This window comes from Vanellus vanellus (assembly GCF_965231255.1).
Source record: "Vanellus vanellus genome assembly, chromosome: 15".
Lineage (NCBI taxonomy): Eukaryota > Metazoa > Chordata > Aves > Charadriiformes > Charadriidae > Vanellus > Vanellus vanellus.
The window spans coordinates 10,225,810-10,252,077 of record NC_138920.1 but is presented as its reverse complement, the minus strand read 5'-3'; the positions used below and the strand labels follow the sequence as shown (position 1 = coordinate 10,252,077).

General features: G+C 42.8%; 1 protein-coding gene across 1 annotated transcript in view; it reads left to right on the top strand.

Annotated features, from left to right (window-relative positions):
* Positions 1-26,268, top strand: part of NFATC2 (nuclear factor of activated T cells 2) — a gene marked incomplete at both ends in the record, with an annotated part of 88,658 nt that overhangs the window by 42,137 nt on the left and 20,253 nt on the right. Inside the window, 3 exons of the mRNA XM_082491128.1 lie at positions 14,147-14,202; positions 15,134-15,260; positions 16,806-17,501. Of these exons, the coding sequence (XP_082347254.1) occupies positions 14,147-14,202; positions 15,134-15,260; positions 16,806-17,501 (879 nt within the window). The remainder of the gene's footprint in view (positions 1-14,146; positions 14,203-15,133; positions 15,261-16,805; positions 17,502-26,268) is intronic.

Sequence of the window (26,268 nt, the reverse complement as noted above, 5' to 3'; positions counted from 1 at the left end):
GTAGTAAAACAAATGAAATTAAATTCAAAAAGAAAAGTCCCCTGTTATAGCCCAATGCTACTTTTTTTTTTCCAGTAGAGGTGCTTCTTTTAAAACTTGTTTTGTCAATTTTCAGGTAATGTTGCTAGCTCTTGAGCAATCATGAAGGGGGAGTGAGTGGCAGATAGTAGATTCTCTCTCTTTTTCTTTTCATCTTGTCTACTTATTTGCTCAACTTGCACAGAGCTAGTACAAGATGGTCCTAAGCCCTGGCTGGTGTTGGATGAATATAAATAAATAGTAGGAATAAAGAACAACCCTAACAAAATAACCGGGAGTTATTTTGTTGCCTAGCATCACCTTTACTGCCTTTCCTGAGCCCTCACTATTGTGTTTTCATAATGGCATGCTATAATAAACATATCTTGGTTTCTAACTCAAAGAATACCTGACCCCAGAAAATATGCTTAGGATGGTCTAATGGTTAAGGTGGGCAGCAGAAATCCAGGTTTTCTCGTTTACAGGAGGAAACGCAAACAAATGCATTCTGCTGTAGCTAGTTACTGGTTTTTCAGAGATGAATTGTTTCTTTTCTAATATCATACGCATGCAGGCATTTCATCTCACCTCACTAAGCAGTATGTGTATTTTATTGGATTTTCTAAGGCTTTTGCAAAGGGACATTTGTTTCTTCGTAAATGGTCTGGACTTGTTTAACTTACCCTTCATTAGGTTTGATTTTTGTATTCTAAATACTGTGCTCTGCAAGGATAATAAGAGTGTCCAGGGATCAAAAAATCACTTTGCAAATAGGAATGTCCAGACTCTGCCATCCTGTACTCCTGTTGATTTCAGCGAGACAAAGGACTCTGCAGTATGAAAAGCACTAACCTATTTTATGTAAAATTTGTATTCTCTCTGTGCTGTTAAGAAAATATGTTCCTAAGTTTTCTGTCAGTAAACTATGGTAGAGGCAGCTTATGCGATATATCCAGTGACTTGCAAGGGATTTAAGAAATTGCATCGCTTAAGTGAACAGCATGTGCATGATTTATGGGGTAATGTTTTTGGCTAAAAGTAAGAATTGAGTCAAAAATTAACACATGTGGGCATCAGCTGGTGACGTTGGGGAGGAGAAGCACGCTGGGGGTCCCAGCTTCTTCCCACAGCACCAGCAAGCCATGCTATTTTACAGCAAGAATGAAAGGCTCTGGGCTCTGAACTGTGAAGGTTCAGATGAGCCTGTGCAGTCAGAGCAATTTTCTTGGCACCCTGCATTTCCTTTTAAGCCCGGGTATTAATTCCTTCCCACTGTGCTGCCACTGTTCCGTCGATGTCAGCGAATCATGAAGGTGCATGGGAACATGCTTGGCAGCCCACGACGGTACCTGTCCCAAGAATGTTTTGCAGTAACTAAAGGAGATGATACACTAAAAGGAGGTAGCTCTTAATGCCATTTCGAGGAAACATCCAAAACGCCCTGCCCCTATTTCCATATAAGAGCAGAGAAGGCTCTGGCTGGAATAGATGTTAGAAAGTAAAAAGAACAACAGCATTTTCCACACTAAATCTAAAGCTTTTCTTCACTGCTAGGGAAACTACATTTTTTTTTTTCTTCTTTTTTTTACCTCCTGGTAGCAAAGAGGCATGACTTATCCCAGCGGCAGTGCCCAGTCTGGAGCAGGGATTTACATGCTGGTGTTCCATATCCTGCCTCCCCCACCGCCCCTTGGCCCCTGCAGGCAGTCTCAGTCCGCGGAACTTTGAATAAATGATTGGCAGAGGGGGAATTTAGAGGATGGGAGGCCCAGAGTCAAACCTTTGGTTTGAATCAGAAGTCTGCGTAGTTTGCAGTGGGTTATCCAAGGGACTCTGCTGCGTGCTGAATGCGAGCTAGTTCTCTGTGTATCCATGCCCTTGTTTATAATGTAGCAATACTCTTACAGATATGCCCTGAACTGCTTTTAAATGAAGATTGCTTTCTTTAATTAGTATATCTTAAGGTGAGGAAGGTTAAGAAGCTGAGCTGGATATGCAAATCACTCAGGCGTTGGTCAGACTCTGGCTGACTGCAGTAGATTGAGAATTAAGCCTTTGTGCTTGGGTTGTCAAAGGTTAACGAGTGTACCAGCTTGCCTGAAAATTAGGATCTACAAACCTGTGACTTTCAGCTTCCCTCAGTATGCACTGTAGACAATTTTAATTATCACTACCATGGCCATGCTTCGTTGTTGTTGCGTTAGGGCTGCACGAACACAGAACAAAAAGGCCCAGTTCTGCAGCCTGATTTATCAATTAGAAATGCCACTGGGTGGGAGGAGGAGGTGGATCCTGCGCTCACCTCGGGGAGCTCGCTCGCTGCAGATCCGATCTGCACAGCACCTTGCAAAAAGCGCTTATAAGCTGCTCAGAAGTAAAGTTAGCCACAATAAACATCCCGGTGGGTGGATAGTGCATCGTTGGCGTGACCCTGTCATTGTTGCGCCTTCTTCCAGAGCGCACCGCGGCCCCGGGGAGCCTGTGAAAGAGTCTCACCTTTGTGAAGGCAGGAAGGTGCACAAAGCTCACTGGGGAAACATGGTTTTCTTCGAGTTTCACTTTAACAGCTCACAAGCCTTGTCTGTGCTAACAAGTGGTGTTTGATTTCCCACTTTTGACACCAATTTTAACTCTACTAGTACCGATAAGGGTGAGAGCAGCAGTGTAGATAACCATCTAATAGCTTTCGGCATGTCATACTCCATAGAGTGCCTTGGCTTGGCTTGTTTGAGAGTAGCAAGACTTTTTTCCCCAAAAACCTTTGCACAAGTATCTTTCTGCAGTGAGACGTTCTCCTGCCAATTGTTTCACAGACTCCAAAATCTGGGTGTACCTTGAATGTGGGGTCTGAGTCAGTGCCTGCGATGAACCGTGTGCTGAGAAGGTGGCAGTCGGCTGCCTCACAAACCTCAGGAAACTGCTGACCGGGCTCACAATTGTAAATTAGGTTTTATCCCTCAGGTGGATACTCAAAACCTATTTCAAGTTTCTATGGATCTTGTAGGCAATGTTTCACTCACTACTAGCAACGCAGAGAAACGTAGAACTTCTCATATTTGTAACCGAAATACAACATGCTTCTAAGAAGGATAATGAATAGTTTTTACTTCTCTGTTACACAGCACTACAGATATGTATATTTTTCCCTAGAGATACCTGGAAAATAAAGAATAATCCCCAAATTATGCAGGGATGTCACTATGAAAACAACTGCCTTTTCTTGTATTAGGCGAACTACAAACTATTGCGATGAGCTCGCCAATGAGAAGTCTGTGAAAGTCTCTCATTTTAGGCTTGTGACAGGAAATGGCAGCAGGAAGCGAACCGAAGGGGCTGGAGCTCAGTGCTCCGTGTGCGAGCACGGGGATAAAGTACTTGCGTTTGAAATGCTGATGCATAAACAGCGTTCATTTTCTTAATGATAAGGTTTGCCAACATGCAAGCGTTATAGTTTTGAGTTCTTTTTAAGGTTATCTCTTCCTGATAAGAGATTGTAATCTGTAGCTGCTGTAAGCCAGGGGAACTCGTGAGTTTGGTAGAGTCAGTCCGGCACACAAAAGCAGAGTTTGGCTGAAGGTGTTTTGAGATCTGAATTCAGAGACACATAACGGAGCCCAGCTAAATAAAAATAGGTCAGGGGAAGCAACTAGATCGGATTGTACCAATAGAAATTTTTTAAGTGCACGTATTCTTTTAATTTTGATCTGGAAGAGAGAGCTTGAAAAGCAGGCTTATAGCTATCAAGGATTTGGAATATGCTAAAGGTCAAGGGTGTTAATCTTTGGTTGGGGCCCAGATCTTACAATGCAGTTAAAAAAAGAAAAGGGTTGGAATTCCCCCTTTTATTTGTTTTAATTGTCATGTAATAATTTGCAAGTCAGATGTTGTTGGTTGCATTGTGTTTACTCCCATTTGTGTACTGGTTACTGCCGCTCGGCTGTGAGTGATAGAGGAGTTTCATGTTTCTCTGGGAGAACAGTGCAAATGGACTGTGCTTTCCCCTGCCAAACTCTTATGGTGGCCACATGGACATCATGAATCATCGCTAGGACAATGTGGGTGGTGGAGGAACAACCCAAACAGAAAGCGTACATCTTTGGAGTAGATCCACCATAAATCTTTTAATTCGGCCATGCAGTGTAAAGAGAAGAGGTGGTGCTCTTTGTGCCCTTTGAACTGACGCAGCTGTCAAGGCCTCTGAAGCATGGATGCTCAAAGTCCATTAATCTTTCCAGCTCTAGAGCCAAGCAATGGAGTTCCAGTTTCTTTTTCCTTTGAGTTGCTGCATGTCTGTCACCTCGTTGATATTTTCACGACAGTGGTTTCTTAGGAGGCTAATGGCTACAGCAGGTGAGCTTGAACATGAATGTCTGCTGGTTTCAGGAGAGCTCACCACAGGGCAGGACCAGGGCCATTGTGTTCAGTGTGTCAGTGGCGAGTTGAGGCTTTCATCTGCACAGTGCCCAAATTGCTGTGCCTGAATGGAAGTACTTGCCTTCATACCCCAGAAATGAACAGTGGAGCCTGTGCTAGTGCCCAGGATACCAACACCCATGAACCTTTCTTCTTCCCTCCCTCTTGTTCCGTCTTGTACCTCCTCTGCTTCCATCCCGTACCCCCTTTGGCATACCTGGCAGCTTTGCTAAAATATCTGAAATAAGATTCACAGAGTTTGTTGCTTCAAGTATGGCAGTAGCATTCACACCTTCATGCACAGCAGGAGTAGTATCACGCTGCTTGAGGTGCGCATCAGGGCTCCAACCTGTGCCCATCCTCTCTGAGGTTGGGTGCTCTCTGCTTCTCAGGTTTATATTTATGTGTTGCTCTCTGTCAGGGATTGCTGTAGGAGATGGGCTGTCGTTGCACATCCAGCTATGCTAACTGCAGTGGCTTGTGTGCTCAGAATTGCCCATGGCCACACGTACCTGGTTTATCCCAGTACAGTCATGTAATCCCTTGCAAAGGTTTGCCTATCACTGGAACAACAGTAACAAAAATAACTACTCTGATGATATTTGTACTACTTCACAGTGTCTGTCTGATTTCCAGCACTTCTGTACATCTGTCATTGCAGATGTGCTTTATTTTAACTCTGGACAAATAATTTCATTTCTTTGAAACATATTGCTTTCACTTTTGGAAGCAAACAAGCAGGCTCTAGAGTGATTTTGCTCTCAAGCTTGCACTTTTCAGTATTCCTGCTGCATCACAAGCTAGCAAATAAGCACAGCAGTGCTTTCTGGTTTTGGAATTTCCACTTTCTAGAAAAAAAAAAAATTGTTTATAAAGCACAGTAAGTTGGACCCAATGATGCTATCAATCTTCCTGTACCTCTTCCTACAAAAGTTAAAAGGAAATCGCAGCTCCCTAGAAAGGTTTGGTATTCACATCTTGTAGCTGGTGATAGTGATGATTTGTTAAATATATCTTTAGATATAGTTAAAATGCACAATAGATTTAAAAAATATAGAAAATTAAGAATTTATAGTTTCTTACATCACTCCCTTCTGGTCTGCAGCTGCAGCAAGAGCTCAATACTTCTGGGTGATTTGGGGATGGGACTTGCTTATGGAAAGCAGCCAGTGAGTTCAGTGGGATGGGGTAAATCCTTTGTTAATGGGGTGTGGGCGTCCTCGGTAGTCAGTTCTGGAGCAAGGAACAGCTATACACTGCCAGGCCACAACGGGAAGAGCGGGGCAGCCTTGACAAGCAAGGAGTTAAAAGGGGTGTTGCTGTACTTCAAGCTGAAGCTCCTGGGGAGGCTGAGTCCACAGTAAGCATTGCCCCAGACCTGTGAATCCCAAGGCACGTACTGGCTGACATTTTATCACAAGTAAAGCCACTATTGCAAGTGCTGTTCTATGCAGTAAATGCCTTTTACAGCCCATATGTGTTGTAATTGTATATGTTGATATATATCTGCTCAAAATCAGCCAAATGTCTTCAAACGTGGTTCAGTCTTTTGGCCAAGACAACTCACTATAGAAAACTGTGATGTGATGGCATTATGGCGTGAATAATGTGAATAGAAGGTGGCTTGTGTATTGGTTTTGATGATAGTGAGGAAGCAGGGCTGAGGATCATGGTCCTTTGTGGGAGAGGTGAAAGGAAATTATAAGACTGTCTACAGCAATGTTCCCCTTTTCTGCTGTGTCAAGTCTGAAATTTCTTACTGTGCCCCAAACAAGGAACTAAATGCCTGTTAGCAGTCTGACAGTTTTTCATGAATGATCAAAAAACTCCTGGGGAATGCAAAAAATGGCAAACTATTTTCAGAAATTATCTCTTTGAACCTAATGATGCAAAATCAATGATGCAATTTTCTCAGGCAAATTAAAGATAAAAAAGACACCAACTTTTTTTTTAAAAAGCTTTCATTTTTTTCCCAGATGCATCCAAAAGAGATGTTTGCTGTTTGACCCCAGTAAACAACTTTAAATATTTAATGTGAGCTCCAAGCTCCAGTTCTCTCACTGAATTTCTAAATTAATGAATTGAAATAGAGGGTTTAAGTTCTGGAGAATTGAGAGGAACGGGACATATCTTAGAACTGGGATCATAACTCAGTCACGGATGCAATCCACTGCTGAATGTGAATTACAGTGTAGGTTTTTAAGGCATCCTAACCTGAGACAAAAGCCCAGCATCTGCGGAAAAGAACCCAAACTATTGTTTGTTTTTTTTTAATGGGAAAGGCTAGGGAAAAAAGCACAAATATGTGGGAGTAGCTATAGAGTTAGCAAAACTGAGAGTGGTATTGTAATCTTAAATGATTCAATTTTTTGCAACATGTGAGGTTCTACACAAAGTACATGAAATAAATTTGCCATCTTGCTATTTTCTTGATAGTTTAGAAAGAGCACTTTCTCCGCTCCACACAGTCTGTGGCTAGAGTCCAGCATTTAAAGCTGGATGCATATCTTCACTCTAAGGCTGCAGAGCGATGGGATGAACCAGGGGAATAAATTACAGATGTCTCTGTCGGGAGGCCCACCTGATTTTTGCATTAGCTAAAGGTGATCCCCTTCCAGGTTAATCTCCCCTCCTCCTGCCTTGAAGTGCATCAAAGTAAGGCATCAACAAAGTGGAGCACAGGGCTTGCTTGGTAGTTCTCTCTGCAAAAAGATGTCAGAACTGGGGAGGGTCAGAGAGGTTTTGTTCTGTTTGAGTTTCTATTTTGTTTGCTCTTTCTAAGCAGAAGAGGAATGTGTCTCAGTAAATCCCACCATTTGTGAACACTGAAGAGTAACAGGTATTAATCAGGAGGATGGATTTGAGTTTGCCCTTTTTTGCTGTGCAAATTAGAAAGTTTCGGGGTAAATGGGACACCTTCTGCTTTTCCTTGCTATTATAGCTGCTGAAACCCCAGAAAACCTTTCTGCCCACAGGTTTACTCCCTGGCTGAAATGTGCTGCCTGCCCCAGGTGTTCTTGTAAATCCTGCAGGGTAATTGTCAGACATTAAATTGGGGATCCCAGAAAAACACTGCAAAACAGGAAAAAATCTAAGGATCACACACACAAAAATGCAAAAGAGTGTGGCTGCAGAAACGGAGTTGCCATAGCTGTTAGAGACTCAGTGAGACAGGGTGGAATCCAGTGTTTTGGAAGGTTTCCCCGTATGACACAAGATTTTGGAATTTTACAGCTGGTAAATCCTTATTAACACAGGCAGCCACTACTGGCCTGGATTCCCTGGCTCACTGTTTACTATGGGGGCGCCTAGTGGAAGTATGCCTGGTCCTGATTATTCAGCTTTGAATCTTAATTGTTTAAAGAGAATATTAAAAAGTAATAATAATTTTTGGAATAAACAAAAAGCAGAGAGACAAGCTCCCATCACCTGTTGACAGAAAATTGATCCTGTAGAAAGCTGGCATGGGGAGTGGAATTCCCTATTCTCCCACTTAGTCATCGCATCCTGGTGTGACTCATTTTATTACATGGAGGTTCCCAGTGGTTTTATTTTGAGAGGAGCTTTTGTTTAATAATTCATACACACACACACACACACACACACACAAACACACGTATAATCTTAAAAAAACAACAAATCTATTTTGATGAATTGGCATAAGGAATCATTTGGAAGAGCTCTGGAATGACTGACTGCCCCTGCTGCTTCACTACTCAACTACTGTATTTATGTTTTATTTTAGCGTGAATTGAATTCCTCAACAATAGATGGGGAGAATTCTCCTCTAGACTTGTTCTCACTGTGCAAAATGTCAGATTTGGGGCTGGGCTGGATGGCGGATGACTAATCCTTTGGCCTTTTACCTCCCAGACCTTGACTTGTATCTTTGGCCCTTGTGACTCAAACTTAAGTCCTCAGTGAAATGAAGGCACTGGCCTCAGCTCATCATAAACAGAGCTTCATTAACTGCAGTGGGCAGTCTTGCTTCAGAAGGAGAAAGAAACCCATGGAAATCAGGCTCAGTGAAAAACACTACTTTTGTGAGTTTTAAATTCATTCCTGCTGTGTGTGCTCTAAAGTTTGAAAACTATTCTGAAGTAAAAGCTTAGAAGGAGACGACTGCTTAGGACTAGACGCTGAGTAACCTTGCACTGACATGGAGCAGAATAACTTCCCAGCTGAAATCAGAGTTTGTCCCCGAAAAAAGCAGCAGAGACTGTGTGAGTTTTCCCCTGCCCGTAAGGTTTCCGCATCCCAGAAGTGGTGTCTGTTCTGCTAGAAAGCACTCGTTGCTGTTTGCTTTGTTCTTGGGGTGGCTCTAAAAAACCTTGACTGTTTTCCAGAGATGCCTCTCATCTGCTGATAAAAGCTGACATAGATAATCGCTGTGCTTTTTTGGAAGACCTTCCAAGAAACACAGTGAATAGGGACAATTCATTGCAAGCCCAAAAGGGAACTCTGCACAAATGCCTAGTCGGGGCAGCTGTCCCACTAGCTACCAGGCTCAGCTTCTTTGGGGAACTAACGTGGTTTGCTGCCTGGGAAAAAGGTAACAGGTTGTTCATTAAGTAATTTGTGTAATGCTTGACTGAAAAGCAGTGTACATTTTCAAACATAAAATCGCATGCAGGCACAGAATCACATACAGAATCAGCACAATAGTATATTTAGTCTTCAACTGGAGAGAACTGCAAAGAAAATTTCATGAACCTCTCAGTCCATCAGTCATGCTTGTTCAAATAAAGCAGTAAGTTTGTTTCTCTGCTAGTTACTGACCCCAAAGTCATGAGTAAAGGATCGTGAATAATGTGTAAAGGCTGTAACTGGTTCAGAAAACCTTTAATTGGCTAATTAAAAAAAGCCCTATAAGGGGCTGCAGAGAATCACCCAAAATGTTCCTAATGCGGACTGACGTTTTGATTTTCCCCAAAGTTTGAAGCAAGACTTTTGGTATGATCACAGTTTGAGTTAGAGAGGGTAGAATTACTTTCTTCCAACAACTCATTCATTCCTCCAAAGAGTGCTGACACAATCAGATCTCTCATCAGGGTTTAATGCTAAGTCTCATAGCCCTGAAGCAGCACAAAAATCTCTATTTCCTGAACATTTCACTGACCTGTGGTGTTAAAGACTTGCCAACTAAGACAAACCATTAAATGAGCAGGGAACCACAACAGTAAAAATATTGCATGAGGCAGCCATGTCTGGTAAGACCTCAGGGTCTAAATCCAAAGATATTTTATCATCTTCAGTGGAACTACTGCACTTTTCAGAGGCACGGATTTAATTCCCCATAGCGGAGGTAGAATTTGAGACACACCACACATGTGGACCTGGCACCAAGTTCCTGTGTGATCCATGCATGTACAGGGACATCCTTGCAGTGCTCTGGCTGGCGCGTATTGCTCTCAGGACAGCCCAGCACTGAATGCGATTTGCAGAGCACACATTGTTTGCATCTATCCACTCACGCTCCTCCAGTACTTCAACAAAATTGATGCTGTTGCTCTTTTGCAGTTTTCTTACCTTTCCACTGTCGAAGCAGATTTAATTATATGCAAAGACCAGCTATCTATACTTGTAGACTTTAGATTAAATTATTAGTCAAGCTGGGGCTTAATCTTCTAGGGTTACAAGCAGGGAGGGGACCACTCATTTGTCCTGTTTGTGGCATGACAGAATTACAGGGTAATCAAAGCCAGAAAGTGACCTTGGGAGGTCATTGAGCCCAATCTCCTACTCAAAGCAAAATGCATCTGTAGTGTTTAGGTACCACCTGGGTTACAACATCGGCACTGGAGAAAAGGGCCCACTTCAGCATAGCCGGGTTGTGACGCATGTTTTGTATTGGGGGCTGTGCTTTACCATCATATCAGCATTGTGATTTTTAGCAGATCCTTACAGTAAAAATGTCATTTTTGCTGACGACTTTCTTCAAACATACACTTCAATTTCCTTCTACAAAAATTCTCATTTATGCATATTTTTATGCATATTTATGCATATTTTAAAGATAAATGTGTTGACAGTTTGGTGCAAGTTTTCTCTGTTTTTCTCTGGGCCTTAGACTTCTCAGTGTATTCCTCCTGCTCTCCATTAACTCTCTGAGTGTGCATAATCAAAAGATTTCTTTTCATTACCAGCAAAAAGGATAGGTTAAAGTAGGGAGACATTTCTGAATGCAGTTGTATTTTTCATTTTATTAACAGCTGCCCTCATCCTTCTGCCAAAAGCTCACCATAATGTGCGTATCCAGAGGGGTTAAAGGAAAAGCAAATATTGATTGTCTCAAGCTAAAGTTTGTACATTCGCAACTATAAAAGTGAAGCAGTGAGACAGATGGAGCCACATCATGATATTAAGCATAAAGGTCAGGGAGTGAGTTGCAGAGTGGTTATATTCAACAGGGCTTCAGTGCTTAAAGAACAGGGATTGCTGCTGCTGACAAATATGGTAGAAACCTGTTTAGCTGCCACAAGCATGAATATATCCAAACAGAAGCATCTATCATCATTAGAATGATAACTTCAAATACATTTACTTCTTGTTTGGTTGGGCTTATTCTTGTTCTTACTCTTAATCCTCACAGACTTTGGACTCAGCCTGAGCATCGTTTGATTTTTATGGCTGGCTTCATTAGCTTTTAGTGCAATTTCAGTGGCTCGGTTACTAAATCAAATCCACTGTGATTGTGGTTGCATATGCTTCACAGGCCTCTTAAATACAGCAGATGACTTGGAGGCCCATTTCTCCTTTATTTTATGCATTTTGGACCAACAAATCCTTTTGATTTCTACCTTCTTTGTGAAGTTAGTGCTGTTGTATCTGCACAGACTGTTTGAATTTAGCAGTACAGAAACAAAGATGAAAACATTCTGCCTGGAGGAAAACCAGTGTCAAATATTCCTGCTTGGCTGTCCTTGTTGTCAGGACATCTTCATATTGCATTGCTTAGGCAGTTCCCGATGAGAGTCTCTATCAGAGCTCTGTCGTCTTGTTTCCTTTCCCCTCCTTTTTTCTTCAGAGAACTATAGAAGTTTCTCTTTGGGTTTTTTTGGGGGAGTGTGTGGGGAGGTTCCTTAACACATACGATGATAGTTTCTTTTCATTAAGATCACCTAGAAGAGGAATTAAATATTTACTGCCTTGTCATCAGAAAATGCATTTAGTATTCACTGGATTAAACTTCTGGTATTTGCTGGCTGCCCTCTTCCCTGAAATATTTACCATTTCAACCACGGTGAAGCATTAGCTGCATTAATAGGGGTATAGATTTAACCTGCAACAGTGCAGAGCTGTGGCCAAAGCAAATGCTTATTGTTAAATGATGGAGTATTTTCAATTCCTTTGCACAGCGGTCCTTCGGGATGTGAGGGCTAAACAGCAAATGGGGCGAGAGCCTTGCCGGCTCTAACAACACATCTTGCTTAGGCCGTCTCGGCTCCGGCAGTCCCTCACTAATCCACGTGTTAGCGTAGAAAAGACAACTGACTCACTGTGGAGGAACTTGAAACACTTAAAGAAAAAAGCCAGAATTATTTAGCATTTTCCCCTTGCAGAAGAGTGCCGTGGCAGTAGTGGTGTGAGGTGTTGGAGGCCCAGGCTCTCTCTCCCCGCTCTCGCCCTGTGAGACTCTTCCTCACAGGTAACCGATGGACGGAGCCCATCTCCCAGCTTTTCCTCAGCTGCCTCCACATCCCTGGCGGGAAGGCTTGGGGGTGAGGAGGCCAGGCCAGTGCTGTGTGCCCGCTCCTGCCCCACCATGAGCCAGGCACCCTGCCGAAAGGTCCCGGGGAGCCATCCCTTCCTGAGGGAGGAAGGGGCATGCTGTTCGTGACGGACCCCACGAAAACCCTGCTCTCCCTCCTGTGTGTTTAGGGGCCAAAACTTGTGTGTGGCTGGGGGAGGCGAGGCCCAGCCTGCTGCGGTGGGCACGCCGGGCCGGACCCCCGAGCTGAGGCCGGGGTGGGCCGCAGAGCCGGGGCAGGCAGGGCCCTCCCTGGGGCTGCGGGCCCGGCCATGGAGCAGCAGCCCCGAGAGCCGAGCACATCTGTCAGCTCATTGTCTGCGCCGAGCGGAGAACAAAGAGGAAAACAACAGAAAAAAATGCAAAATGCATTTAAAAATACTCTTTCATTTCCCTTTTTGCCAGAAGCAGAAGTACTTAAATAACAGAGGACAAAAGCAGCTCTTGCAGAATTTCCAAGAATTGGGAAAAATAAAAAGTCCTCTGAGAAGGAGTGTTTTTAGGAGACTTCCACCCCTGTCCTGCCAGACCTGGGCGTGCAGCCTCGGGAACCCGGGCAGAAACGTGCCTGGAGCTGCCTCCCCTTCTCCAATGTGCACACCAGCCTTGCGGCTGCAGTGTTTCAAGTCACATCGGTTCATTGGGATACGTGTCCCCTATTCATTTTAAAACCAAGCTTTCAGAAAGGTATGAGGCAATTTTTTTTTCCCCCCCATCAGTATTTTTCTTCTGTAAATTGTTTGGCTAAAAGGCTCAGCAGAATACAAAAATCAAAGGGGTAGAGATTAAAATCTAAAAAAAAAAAAAAAGTAATAAAGAAGGCATTGCTAAAAGATGTTTCTGGGAAGTGTGGGCGACAGTAGATTTAAGAAATATTTGTATCCAGATGAAGCAGGCAGTCTGTGTACAAATGTCCTGTCACTACTGATGTACTCTTATAGCACGGGGGTTACTTTGATGGTATTCCATACAAGGGGATCAAATTTTATTTTCTTCTATAAATACAATTTTGTGTAACAGAATGGAGACGAGCTGTGTGGATTAATTAAGAGCAGAAAGACTTCCAGTGTTTCAGCCGTAGAGGCTGTCGCATGTGCAATGAGGTGGTTTTACACTGAGTACGGTGAATATTTGGTGCTTTACAGTGACTTTAGGACTGCTGGTGGCACTCTGTCACAGCCCACAGTGGTGGCAGTGCTGAGGTGCGGATCCACAGTTGGACATGTTGGGCTTGTTCCTTGATCAGAGATGTGTTGCTAGATATCATGCGGTGAGGTTTCATGTTGCTCTTATAAGAAACAAGTATAAATAGTAAGAAGGCATGCATAACAGAAATCAAGCACCCTCTTGAACTACTTCTAGAAAAACCTACGCTCCTGTGAGAATTCAGAGCATCTGCCGGTTTCACTGTGCAGCACCTCTAAAAATCAGCCCTGAAGTGTCTCAGTTTGCTTGCTTCCATCTCTATGCATCCCTTATGAGATCTGGATTTTTAGCTAGTTCTTCCTCCATCTCCTCGCCCATTCCACCACTTACCACACTGGTGGGGAGCCATGTGGTCTTACCTTAAAATAGCAGAAAGTTTGCTGAGCTGCTGACCGAATGTGACTGTTAATGAGTTATCTGACCTTCTGGTGCCCTCCATCAGTCAAGCTGGCTGAAATCAAGTCTGGTAGAAAGCACATGTTGCACCTGTGCTAAGTACTTCATTCCTCAGTTCAGCTAATTTCTACAAGAACACTTAATTTTAATATGTACATTAGCTTTCTCCTGGCGAGAGGTGTTCAATGATGTATTTAAATTAAATGCTGTTGCTTTTGGTTAGGACTGTGAAGGTGCTTGAAATTAAGTCCATTTTGAGAGCTTTGCTAACTTGATGCCCTTAATTTGTCTCCTTTTTTTTTTTAAGTCAAGCTTTATGATTAAAAAAAATACAGTGAGGTTAATATTGTGATATTTTTCCAGATGGGCAGCAGATCTGGGAAATGGAGGCAACAGTGGACAAAGATAAGAGCCAGCCTGTAAGTATGCAAAACATTGGATGTCCTCTCCTTGAGCTTCTCAGACAGCAAGTTGTATTCAAGGGGTAGTTTTCAAAGAGCGTCTCAACAGCAGAAAGAGCAGCTATCTTACTGCTGTGATGAACAAATGTCAAATGCTTCAGCAGTAAATGTGTTGCAAAAAGAAACTATTCATTTAGCTGTAACCCACAGCAAACTGAATAACGGCTAGATTTTGTGTTCTTGCAGAAGACTCTATTGTATCAGCCCAGTCCTCTGCAGGATGCTGGCTGTCCTGACTTCCTTTCGCCTGTATGGAAGTCTTGGGTGCTCTGTACTTTGCAGGACAGGACTTGTACTATAGTATTTAAAATGAACGTTGGTCTTTCAAGGGAATGAGCCTCTTTGTTCACTTTGCTTAATGGGACCTTACTGTAGTCGTTCAGTGCATTTAGGAGCTGGCGCTTACATTGCCATGGGCCATGCCTGCCCTTGCGGAAGAGAACGGGACACTTGCTGTTAATTTCCATGGAAGCGGGATCCAGCTGTGTATAAGTAAAAAGCCTATAGAATAATCAAGTTTATTCTAACAAAAAGAGGGAATTCTGCAATACACACTTGTTTATCAAGCACAGTGTGATTAACAGTGATGCTGCATTTATCACTGTTCTGTGTGTTTTATTTCTAGCTGAGACTTCTCTCTCCAAGTTCAGGACAACATCAAGTACAGGAGAGGATACAGTACATAGAAAGCAGCTTCCTAGTACCAAAGATCTTCTAGTCTTTCACTATCTGCCCTTTTTTTCCCTTTTTTCTTCTCATACCCTTCTTTATAGGGATGCATAGGAAGATTTCTCTTCCTTTACACCTGGACACGTAACAGGAGATCCACGCAAGAATCTGCAGTCAGCCTCAGTTACTAATTCTGTATTGTCACCTTTCGTTGTTTCAGAGCATGCTTTTTGTAGAAATACCAGAGTATCGTAACAAGCACATTCGCACAGCTGTGAAGGTGAATTTCTACGTCATCAATGGGAAAAGAAAAAGAAGCCAACCCCAGCATTTTACCTATCACCCAGGTAATTCTCAAGGACAGAGGAAGATTTTCTCTTCTGCTGTGTTGTTTTCTTGCCATCTAAATTTTACTGATTTAATTCAGCTGAGTGCAGCTAAGCACTCAACAACTGTTTGGTTTAAATGATGCACGTGATTTATGATCAGGAGTTTCCCATAAATTTAAGAAGACAGTTATCTTGGCAATGGGCTGATGCTGCCCCATTCACTTGATGGAAGTTTGCCAACAGCCTCAGTGGGAGCAGACTAAGTCTGTGACATAATGTGACCCTGTGAAAACCATGAGTGTTGACTTCCCCAGCTGATGTGTATGACAGTAAGATAACATCAGATCTGGGAAAGTAACAGGGCCTTGGTATGGAGGAAGACAAGCAATATATATTCTTCAGAATGAGGGTGGTTGAGAAAAATATAAATGCTTTCCTGATGTTCTTCCTCTTGGGAATTGGTGAGCCATATCACAATAATGCAATAGGATTACTAATGAGATTCCCAGAATTTCTCAGCTTTGGCTGGGAGAAAAATATTGTGAGAAAATCAGAGTATTCTGTTTGTGGAAACCAGAAAGCATAAAATAACAGTACCAGATTTTTTGCAAGCTTCAAAATGATGTCTTAATTTGACTGTTTTCTAAGGATGGGCAAACATTCATTCTGATTCATATTTTGGTCTCCTCTGGCCTGAAAATCTCTGGTCCACTCCCTGAATTTATGAACTGTATAGGGTATGTGAAGGTTTTGTATAGTTGCTAAATTGTTCTGCTGTGGAATAGTATTGATAAGTACAATGCTATCTCAATACAATCCCTAAAATAGACCACTTCAGACTTACACTTCCAAAAAAGAACCCTGTTGCATGACCACTATATGGTTTTCATTGTATGATATTTCTGTACTGAGTTTTGGGGAAGATTTTACAAAAAAAAACACTAGAACTGTGAGAATTTGTCTGTAGAGGGTCATCATTTATCCACGCCAAGATTCACACAACTCTTACTAAATCCTGGTCTTTTAAATGGTGGTGTCAGAAAGGTCTTCAGCTCACAGTACTGAGGAAGTTACATGCAGCAAAGGAACTAAAAAGAAAGCTCTAAAATAGTTCAACTCTGCCTTTGGTCACTAGCAAAATGTTTGACAGAAAAATCATGAGTTGCATATGTCATAGGATTTCAATTTATTCGGTCTTCCTTTGGAATGGAAGTACTACATGATACACCTATCTATGGCTTCTTATTTTGTTTATGTTCCATAATAGCCCTTAGATGAATTAAAATATGAGCTAAATTATTGATTTTTTCAGTTTTTATAAATTTGTTGTTAAATGGATCATTAAAGGTTTTCAGGAACATCTTAGTACAGAGTGCTTCCAAGAGACACTCTGCCATGATTGCATATACCTGATTTATGCATATACCTAACTCAATGCCTTTGAGATATAAGCTCACACATGCAAATCTTGTAAATGGCTTAAATCTCTTATTACTTCAAGGAAAACCTCTCTGTTTCTTATCAGCTTGTTACGAATAATGTCCTTTGCATGCTTTATTCTAGTACCATCAATCAAAACAGAGCCCATTGATGACTATGATCCAGCCTTAATCTGCAATACAGTACACAGTGGTCTGGGAACAGTAACACAGCCTTACTATTCACAGCCTACAATGGTCACCGAATCCCCTTCCTGTCTTGTGGCCACAATGGCTCCTTGCCAGCAGTTGCGCTCAGGCCTTTCTTCTCCTGATTCTCGATACCATCAGCAGAATCCGGCCGCTGTAATATACCAAAGAAGCAAAAGCCTTAGCCCGAGCCAACTGGGCTACCAGCAATCCAATTTGATGGCTGCACCAGTTGCGATTTCAGATGCCCATAGGTCAGTGTTGGTGCACGCTGGTTCTCCAGGCCAAACTTCAGCGGTGCTCCACCACTCTCCAGGCAACCAGCAGTCTTCTCCAGTGATTCACTATTCTCCAACCAACCAGCAGCTGAGGTGCGGAAGTCACCAAGAATTTCAGCACATCATGTGCTGTGAAAATTTTACATCCAATGTTGCAAGATCCAGCCAGCCCCAGGTCAGTCAAGCACAAAGGTTAAGTCCAAGTTCATATCCTACCGTGATTCAGCAGCAGGCAGCCTCAGGCCAGCGAGCAGCAAAAAACGGACCACCGGTTAGTGACCAGAAAGAAGTGTTACCAGCTGGAGTCACTATTAAACAGGAACAGAATCTGGACCAAGCATATCTGGATGATGGTAAGCACTGCTCTTTTCTTGTATGGGTTGGTTTGTTGGAGGGAGGAGGTTTAGGACTTATAAATCCCACCTGTTCCTCGGCACAAAGCCAATGTGGCCTCCTTTTGATGGTTGTGGGTATTTGCTGTTTGCTCATGCCACATTTTGGTCTTTCATCAACTGCATTTTTGGTAGATGGCAATGCACTTTGGCAACAGAGCAAAAAACATAGTGTTCTGCAAAAAACCTCTGTCTTCCTTTGTGCCATGGAGTAAGCTGTCAGGTTTCAAGCTTTCAAGCTGTTGCCATTTTGTTTCCATTTGCCAAAGGTTAGTTTGGAAAATGGAGAATCTGAAACAAAATGCACTTTTAAATTATTTTTTTTTTATATTATTCATATCAGGGCAAAGTCCACTTTATAAAATGCTTTTGTACATTTTGTACCAAAAAAAAAAAAAGCCCATTGAACAGTATCAAGGCCTGTAATGAATGGGGTAGTGCTGCAGGCAAAACTATTGCAGATGTTCTAGATGAACAGTAGGACATTGATAAGTAAAACAATGCCGTTACTTTGTTGTGAGCCAGCAGATTTAGCCTTTAGAAATTAATAAAAGTTAGAGTAAAGCTTTCTTTTAACATATCCTGCTTATTCTTAGGTAGGCAGCTATTGGCAATCTGGTTGATTGGTTCTATTATTAAAGTTTGTTCCTTGCAAGAGGAAATCAATGCAAAGTTAACAGCGCAGCTGGACACTGCAATCATAAAGGCCAGTTGCAAACCCAACATTGATTTTAGTGGGAGCAGAGTGAGGTTGCTGGATATGTTGCTGCAAATATAGGGTGTTCTTATGCATGAAGTACAGACCTGATTTTCACGTATATTCACTGCTGCCGTCCTCTCAGTCCAGGCAATTGCACGCATGGTTTGATCTTGTGAATGTGCACCATTTTGCGCTTTGTAAGCACCCAGTAGTTTGGGATTTTTACTGCAGCTACTTAGAGTTGTGAAATTGTGCCCATGAAAGTTTTACTTTCTTCAGCATAGGTACTGAGTGCTCTGTGGCTGTATCCTGTACAGTTTTCATTGCTGTTTTTGTGGGCAGAGTAGAGTTTGGATAGTTCTCTCTGTGTTTGAAATGTGGTTGATATAGCTTTGGTGCCATCACAGTAAAATCTGGAGAGTTTTTACTGGTCCCTGCATCTGAAGAGGAGTGTCGAATTGGGTTTTAACAGTGAATTTGATTTAGGAGATTTGCTGGATCTGCAAGAAAATTGCTAAGTGAAATCAGGGAATGGAGCATGATAATAAAGCAAGATAATCTTTCTAATAGTAAAATTGAACACTGTATTTTAAGGTACTTTTAATATGAGAAGCTGAGAGGTTCTTCCACGTTTCTAAAAATACTTGGTACAAACCTTGTAAAAGAAATAAAAAAGAAAGAATTTGAAGTAAAAGCTAGCAAACTTCAGAGTCGAGCCAAAGTCCACTTAAACGAACTCCCAAAATGGACTGCAAAATTAATTTCACTGGGTTTTGAATCAGGCCAGTAATGTCTAACTGTAGCATAGCTCACAAGGGATGCACTCGGCCTCTGTGCTAAGAGGATCCATTAGGCAGAATAGCAGCAAGTTAATAACAAAAATGCAAGCTTCTGCTTGGCTGACTGGATCATCTTGAATTGATTTCAACTAGGGATTAATTTATCAATTATGATGCCACCCAACTCAGGTCACATGCAGTCTTTTTACTGACCTCAGTGAGTTTGCATTAGCTAGAAGTGTGACGTGGAGAATGGTGATTTACTTTAGGACTTTGCAAAACATTTCATTCTGAAATGTTCAGGACTTGAATTAAAAAGCCACTTTGTTTGCTGCTGGGGAAAAGTGACTCAGAACATAACAAAAGCCATATTTTTCCTAACTAGAAAGTTTATTTTTGTGCTTTATAGTATTAAAAGAAAGCAAACCCAAAGGATTATGGAGGCTTTACCCTCAAATCCCTTTTATCCAGAAAGCTCTTCTGAGGTAAAGTGAGCTGTTAGGTCTTGCTGTGATTTTTCACAGAGAGATACTGAGATGATGATTCCCCAGCCAGGCTTGGCATGAGTGTGCTGCACTGCCGCTGATGCACAGGCTCTTAAGCAACCACTGTTTCAGTGTCTCTCGCTTCCCTTCTCTCTTCTTCCCTTCCCCCATCTTCCTCCTCCCTCTTCTTTGTTCTTTCTCCGTATTTCTGCTGACAGACTAGCTTTCATCCCTTTCTACAGTTGTGACCTCCTCTTGTCAACTCTTGTCCTCTGCCTTCATGGTTAATGCTCAGCCTTGGTGTTCTGGACTTTGCTTCTATTCTGAGCTTTGCCACGAACTTCTTAAGTGACCTGGGACAAGCCCTGCTCGGTTCCTCATTCCTGAAGTTGTTGCCTCTCGGAGTGGGTATGCTGTCCTGGTCTTTGAGCTCTCCTGGAAGTGATCAGAGAAGAACATCTCATAGCTAACACAATTGCTATTTCTCTTTACCTCTTCCAGCTTCCTGCTGCTACTGCTCACAGGACCCTTCATTATTTTCTTATCTTCCCTGCTGTAAAAAAAAAAGTATTTGTCCTTCTTCCTGAGATCATGGTTTGTTCTTTGCTCAGAGCCTTCACTGCTCCACAGGGCATATAATACTGGGGACTTAGCACACCTAACCTGTCTTTACCTCCTGCTTTGTAAAGATAAGAGCTGGTTCCAACTCCACAGGATTACAATCAAATATGTGACCACAGATCACAAAGCTGTAAGCTCTCGAGGTTGAATAGCACCAGCAGTGTAGCCAAAACAGTGTGGACCTTAAGGCATGTGATGGCAGGTATTTAGCTGTCTTCTCAGGTGGGTTTTGCCATGTGCAAAGAACTCGGTGCAGTAGCTGCACAACTGGTACCATCCACGCTGGCTACCATAATGGTAACTTTAGCACGTCTGTTGCTCATTTCTGACCATACTGCAGATGTATGTGGAGTTGGTGTAGAGATGTAGAGACCTGCCATGTGCTTTCTTGGAAGGAGACGTTGGCCCCTATTCTCCTCTTACTGGTGCTACCTCAGAGCAAGAAATGTCCAGCCCAGCCTTTGCAGGCCCCTTGCAACTTCTCAGCTTTCCCCTCCCAGACAGAATTATGAAATGTGTGGTTACTGGAAGGAAGGCTGTACCTATCAAGACGTATAGGTTGGATTTGGAAATTAGGGAGACAGATGCAAGTTAGACTTTGCGACACATATGTATACCTTCATATACATATTCCTTTATATACCTCCATGTTTCTCTGTCAAAAAAAAAAAAAGTAACTTGTTGATATCAAATAGCATAAAGATTACTCCCTAGGGGATGGGACTAGTCATGAAAAATTGGCTGAGAAACCTTTGTTAGACACCTCTGCCTCAGAGATTCGTTACTGTTGGAAATACTTTGGGACTGAAGATAAGCCATGGTCAGGAGACCCTTCAGTACCCGTCTGGTGTCCAGGCTAATGCTGGCAAGCAGTGATTAGCTTCAAATACAAATGAAAGCCATAGGATGAGAGAGTGCTCAGCGTGTTTCAGCCAAAGCCTCATCTTAATATTGTTCATAACCAAAACCACCAACAATGGTAAAAGTTACACAAACAACCACAGAAATATGTTGACAAATAGAACTGAGTTCTTCCAGGACCTTCAGAGCAATCAGATTAGCTATTTAAAGCACAAACCCAGTTAAAAATTTAGTTATTTGCAGCGCTATCCAAAATCCCATGGTGGGGGCAGGATCAAGAGAGAGGGTGACCCAGGGCTTGGGGCACTGGTCGTGCCCTGGACTGCCCATGCCCATGCTGCAGAGCCAGAGGTTTCCTGCGTAGCCCTAGGGAAGCCGCCCAGCTGCCATGCGCCACTGTTCCCCATCTGCGATGCAGAGATATGAGGATCGTGTGACAAGAGCAATAGGAAGATAAATGCATGACAGACTCTAAAGCACTCAGATGTGACATGATCTAGAAGTGCCTCATAGAGATTGAGTGTCAAGTATGGTGTCAGGCTCTTTCTGTATACAAATAATGGATGTGTAGCTGTTGTCTTGAATGTTATCAACTTGCCTGCCTTCGATTTAGCTCTTCTTTTTGGTTCAGCTGTCATGTTGTGTGCTTTTTACTTTGCAAAGAAAAATGATTGTCATTATTCAAATACTAACTATCTAACCACATCTGACACTCAGACCGCCTGCTTGATACAGTAGCTCTAAATTATTTTTGGTGCACCAGTAATCTTTAATGGGGAGGAGAAAAGCAAGGCAGATGGTTGTGTAGTGGTTTATCAGACCACCGATCAGCAGAGATGTTTTATAGTGAACTCATGTATTTCACAGAAAATTTCAGATGCAGCAGATACTTCTTTAGAAAATGGATCTGCAGGATGTGCAACGTGGTGCTTGTAAATCACCCAGCACTTTCGATCACCGTCGCTATGAGCAGTGTGTTAATTTGTGCAGTTTTGCTCCCCACCACAGTAACCATTGCCCTAAGGACAGTTCTCATCCAAGACCATTTGCAGTGTGTTAAGTCCCTACCTTTGCTTTCTGTGTTCTTTCATTCAACAACAAGAAAATCCACAGTCTGTCCCCACAGTGGCATGAAATGAAATTCAAATCCTTTCTTTCCTCTGTGTTCAGGAAGAATCTTTCTTTCCTAACCAGCTTTTTGTTCCGTAGGCCGGTAGCTGTTAGGCACAAGCCTGAGCAGGGTGTAGCTCCAGGAAACCCCGGGTCTCCTGGGGACCCAAGAAGCAAAGCTACTGTGTCAGCCCTGAGTAAGTGGCAGTCCGGGACTGAGCTCTTTCCTGCTGGCTTTGGTCTCTCACCACCCTCCCCACAGTGCGCAGCCCACTCTGCATCCGCGCTGGTCCCGTGTGCTCCTCGGGGAGACCGATGTGCGTGTGTGGATAAGAGGAGAGGGTCAGTACAGCCAGGAGGGAAGGCAGGACATGGCCTCCCCCCTTGCAGCCACCATGCTCCTTAGGGCTTTGGCTCGGGTGCTAGCACATTGCGAGCATCCTGCTCGCCTTCCCCAGCCCCTGCACGGTGGATGGAGGAGGGGGTGGCACGAAGCCAGCTCTGTCAGCTTGCTGCCAGCTGGGGATTTCCCTGTGCCGGGGGAACCTCAGCTGCACGGTGAAGGCAGTTTTAAGCCCTCCGTGCATTAGAGCAGTGGAGCCGCACTAGCAAGGGCCGGGGGTCTGGCCGCCTGCCTGGCTGCTTTTCTCTCTTAACACTGTAGTGATTTCATCCCCAGAAAGCACAGAAGATGGTGGCTTTAGGAGCATGTTTTAGTTTGGTTTGTAGTTGTTTCCATCATGTGTCTGTGCACAGAGTAAAATAGCAATGCAGGGCAAAGGGGGAAATGTTCCTGTTTCCTGGCATTTTAGACAGGAGTGAATTTGAATGTTGCAAATGGGCTGTGGTTCAGTTAGAGCAACAATTTGCATCAAAAAAAAGCCATGCTCTGTTTTTAATTAGAACTACTTTTCATAGAAGGTGTGGTCATTTCTGCTCAGGCAGAGTTTGACTAAGAGTGAAGCATGTACGTTCTCCAAAACATTTTGCTCAAACACTCTAGCAAATCTATGTATTCATCAGACTCATTCTTGAAGCTCTGACTCACTTTATTCCAGATTTTCTGTTCTCTATTGGGACCTTACAGCACTCCGTAGGTACGCTACATGCTTTATTTTTGGATCCCTGCTATTGTGTGTTTGTCGCATTAGGACTTAAGTGCCCTAGTCATATGCGAGTCTTGCTTTTCTAGATGCAATATGAAGAGAGAACAAAAAGCTGGTTCTGCTCCCAAAAGTCTGTAGTCTGTTGGCAGGAAGTAGAAAGATCATTCTATCAGGGAGCTGGTCTTCTGGGTTGTGTCTGAGCTTGGCCTTTCAGCAAAGTATTTAACTTACCTGTACCTCAATTTAGCATTGTAAAAAGTATCTCGTTATTCTTCCCTCTAGTATAGTTAAACATTTAATTCATTCGTGTTACTAAAAATCGTGTGGATTCTCAGAAAAAAACAACTGCATACCTGAATAAAAACTAAGTATTTGTATTGTTATGGCAAGCTGGCATCTGATGTTCTTCTTCACCTCCAGAAACAATTCACTATTTGAAAATTCAGACAAATCCAGCCCCTTTTTAAGACTGCTCTTTCCCCAGCAGTCTTTCCGAGCAGCTGTCCTGCTGCCTAAAAACATGCAAAACAAGGCAAGACGAAAAAAAGAAAAACCCATACATCTAAAATCAGCAGTGGAGGAAGGAAGAAAATGAATCAACTGATTAAAACCATAGTTCCACTGGCACCTCTTTGTTCTCGAGCTCAGGAATCTTTAATTGGTGCAGTAAGTGCCCACAGGCAAGTTGCGTTACAAAGCGTTTCCTGTTCAAAAGAACATGCAGACTCCATTAGGAGACCACGGGCACCGCCGCCAAGAACTGACACTGCAGGATGGGTACGTGAACGCTCTCTCGGTGCCTTGATGGGCAGGGTCCCACCACAAACTGATGCACCAAGACAACAAACCCCAATTCTAGCAATTTGCTGGTGGAAGGCATGCCACTGTTTGAAGGCTAAACCAGTGGACTGTTATCAGCAGAAAGCGCTCAGTTTTCTGAAGGCATCAAGCAATTTTCAATGATAGTTTTGAAATACTGGCAAAGAGTTACTTGAAAAAAAGAACTTGTTCATGCAGTTGAGAATTGAAAGCTTCTAAACCACAATAAAGTCCTTTCCCAGACTTGCTGTCCATTTACTCCACACTCATGGCATTCCTTAGACGGTCTGAATCACAGGCAGCAGACAGCTCTTATAAAGACGACCATAGACACCCATCTGTTGGAAGACATCTGCCAAAATAGGCCATACATTTACTTTTATTCCTTCAATCCACTTTCAATTTAAAGGGATAACAACAATAACATTTTTCAGTCCAGTGACATTATTCATCCAGTGCAGAGAAACGGTAATGAATTAAAATAATTCCACTGCAGAAAGAAGCAGACAAGCTTTTTCCTCAATTCTTACAGATGGGTGAAGCGGGGAACAGAGCTTTAAACTGATTTGCCCCAGCTGATGCAAAAAGTAACTGGTAAAACTATCTTGCCTGGGGGATCCCGGGCTGCCAGGTCCCTCGCACAGGCATGGCGGTACCAAAGGCATGTGAAGCTGTCGCCCGGGTGTGCAGGAGCTGGGGCAGTGCTGGCCGTGCCGTAGGTTGTTAAAGCACACGTTGCACTAAAGGGAGGGATTGGCAAAGCTGCTCTCTCCTTTTTCTGTCTTTCCACCAGACTCACTCCTTTCATACTGTATATCAAAGAATCCTGCTTTCTAGAAGTGATATGCTACCTGCCACTGAGAACAGGTGTGTCTGTTAGAAACATCCTTATTTCTTAGAGCAAAGTCTGGAGACAAAGCAAAGCTGTCGTGTGAGCAAGTACAGGTTGTAAGAAAATGAATCAGTGGTTTGCCAGTGAGGGGTGATGCTGGGTGTTTTACACAGAAATTCTTTCAGTTCAGTCAAAATCATAACTGTTTTGACAACATTTTTTAAAAATGGGGGCTTTGGAGATGAGAAGCAAGAAATGTGCGGATAGGAAATGGCTTATAACAAAACTGTGTAAAGCAGGAAAAGGGGGTTAACTCCTTCTAGAGTTTAATTCACCATTTTGCACTGAACCAGAGAAGCACTCTCTGGAAACCTTTAACAAGACTTGTTTTACACTTAGGCAGCTTACCACATAACTGTGCTGGTTAAGGTGGTTGGTTTTGTTTTTGTTTCTTTTTTTTTTTTTTTTTATTTTGCTAACACAGCTATTATGGTAAAAGTCGTTGTATAGACACAGCTCTGTTGGTGCAAAAACACTGGAATCAGCACAGCTTATGCCAGGTCAGGGAACCACCACCAGCTGTTTCACTGAAGGGCTTTTTGTACTGGGTTGACTATGCCTGCATTGGAAGAAGGGTTTCACCAGCAACGCCAGTGCTGCTAAGCTGGCCAAACTTGTAGGGGTAGCTACAGCATATGTAATATAATGGGTTTTCACATGGGCAGTAATTGCATGAGCTCAGCCTGCTTGCTTTGTGTGGTGACCACCTCAACATGAATCCTAGTGTTAGTAACTTCCAGCAAAGATGATGCAATGTGCTGGACTTATTTATTAGAAAGATGCTTTGCTGAGGGGAGTTGTACCCTCCCTGACAACTATATAAAGAACCCGCAGCTAGGTGTGTGTTTGTTCTCACAGTTTATCCTGTTATTTCCCCTTTAAAATTAGCACGATGTAATTGAATAAGTATAGCCAGTGAACTGGCTTACATCCACAAGGCAGCTCAGAGCTTTTGCCAAATTCTTTGCAATTTAATTGCAAGTCTTGGAATATTTATAGTGATTTTAAAGTCCCTGTGCAGGTGACTGCAGCAAAATACGAGAGTTATTTTTTACTTAGTGATCTTTTCAAGTCCAATGCAAGAAAAACCAAAACATTAAAAATATGAACCTTGGTGTTGTGCTCTTTCAAAATCCAGGCGGACAAAAATGACGCAACTTTGGGGGCGGGGGGTTGATTGCATGATTTTAAAACCAATCTCATGATTATTAGAGGCCTGACTCACGAACCCTGAATGCTGTGTTTGGCATTGGTGCTCTTCACAGTTTCATTTGTTAAAAATTCTGTTAATGTTAAGAATGCACAAAGGTGGGAAAAGGGTAGGGGTCTTTTCTCCCCTTAAAGCACAATATAAT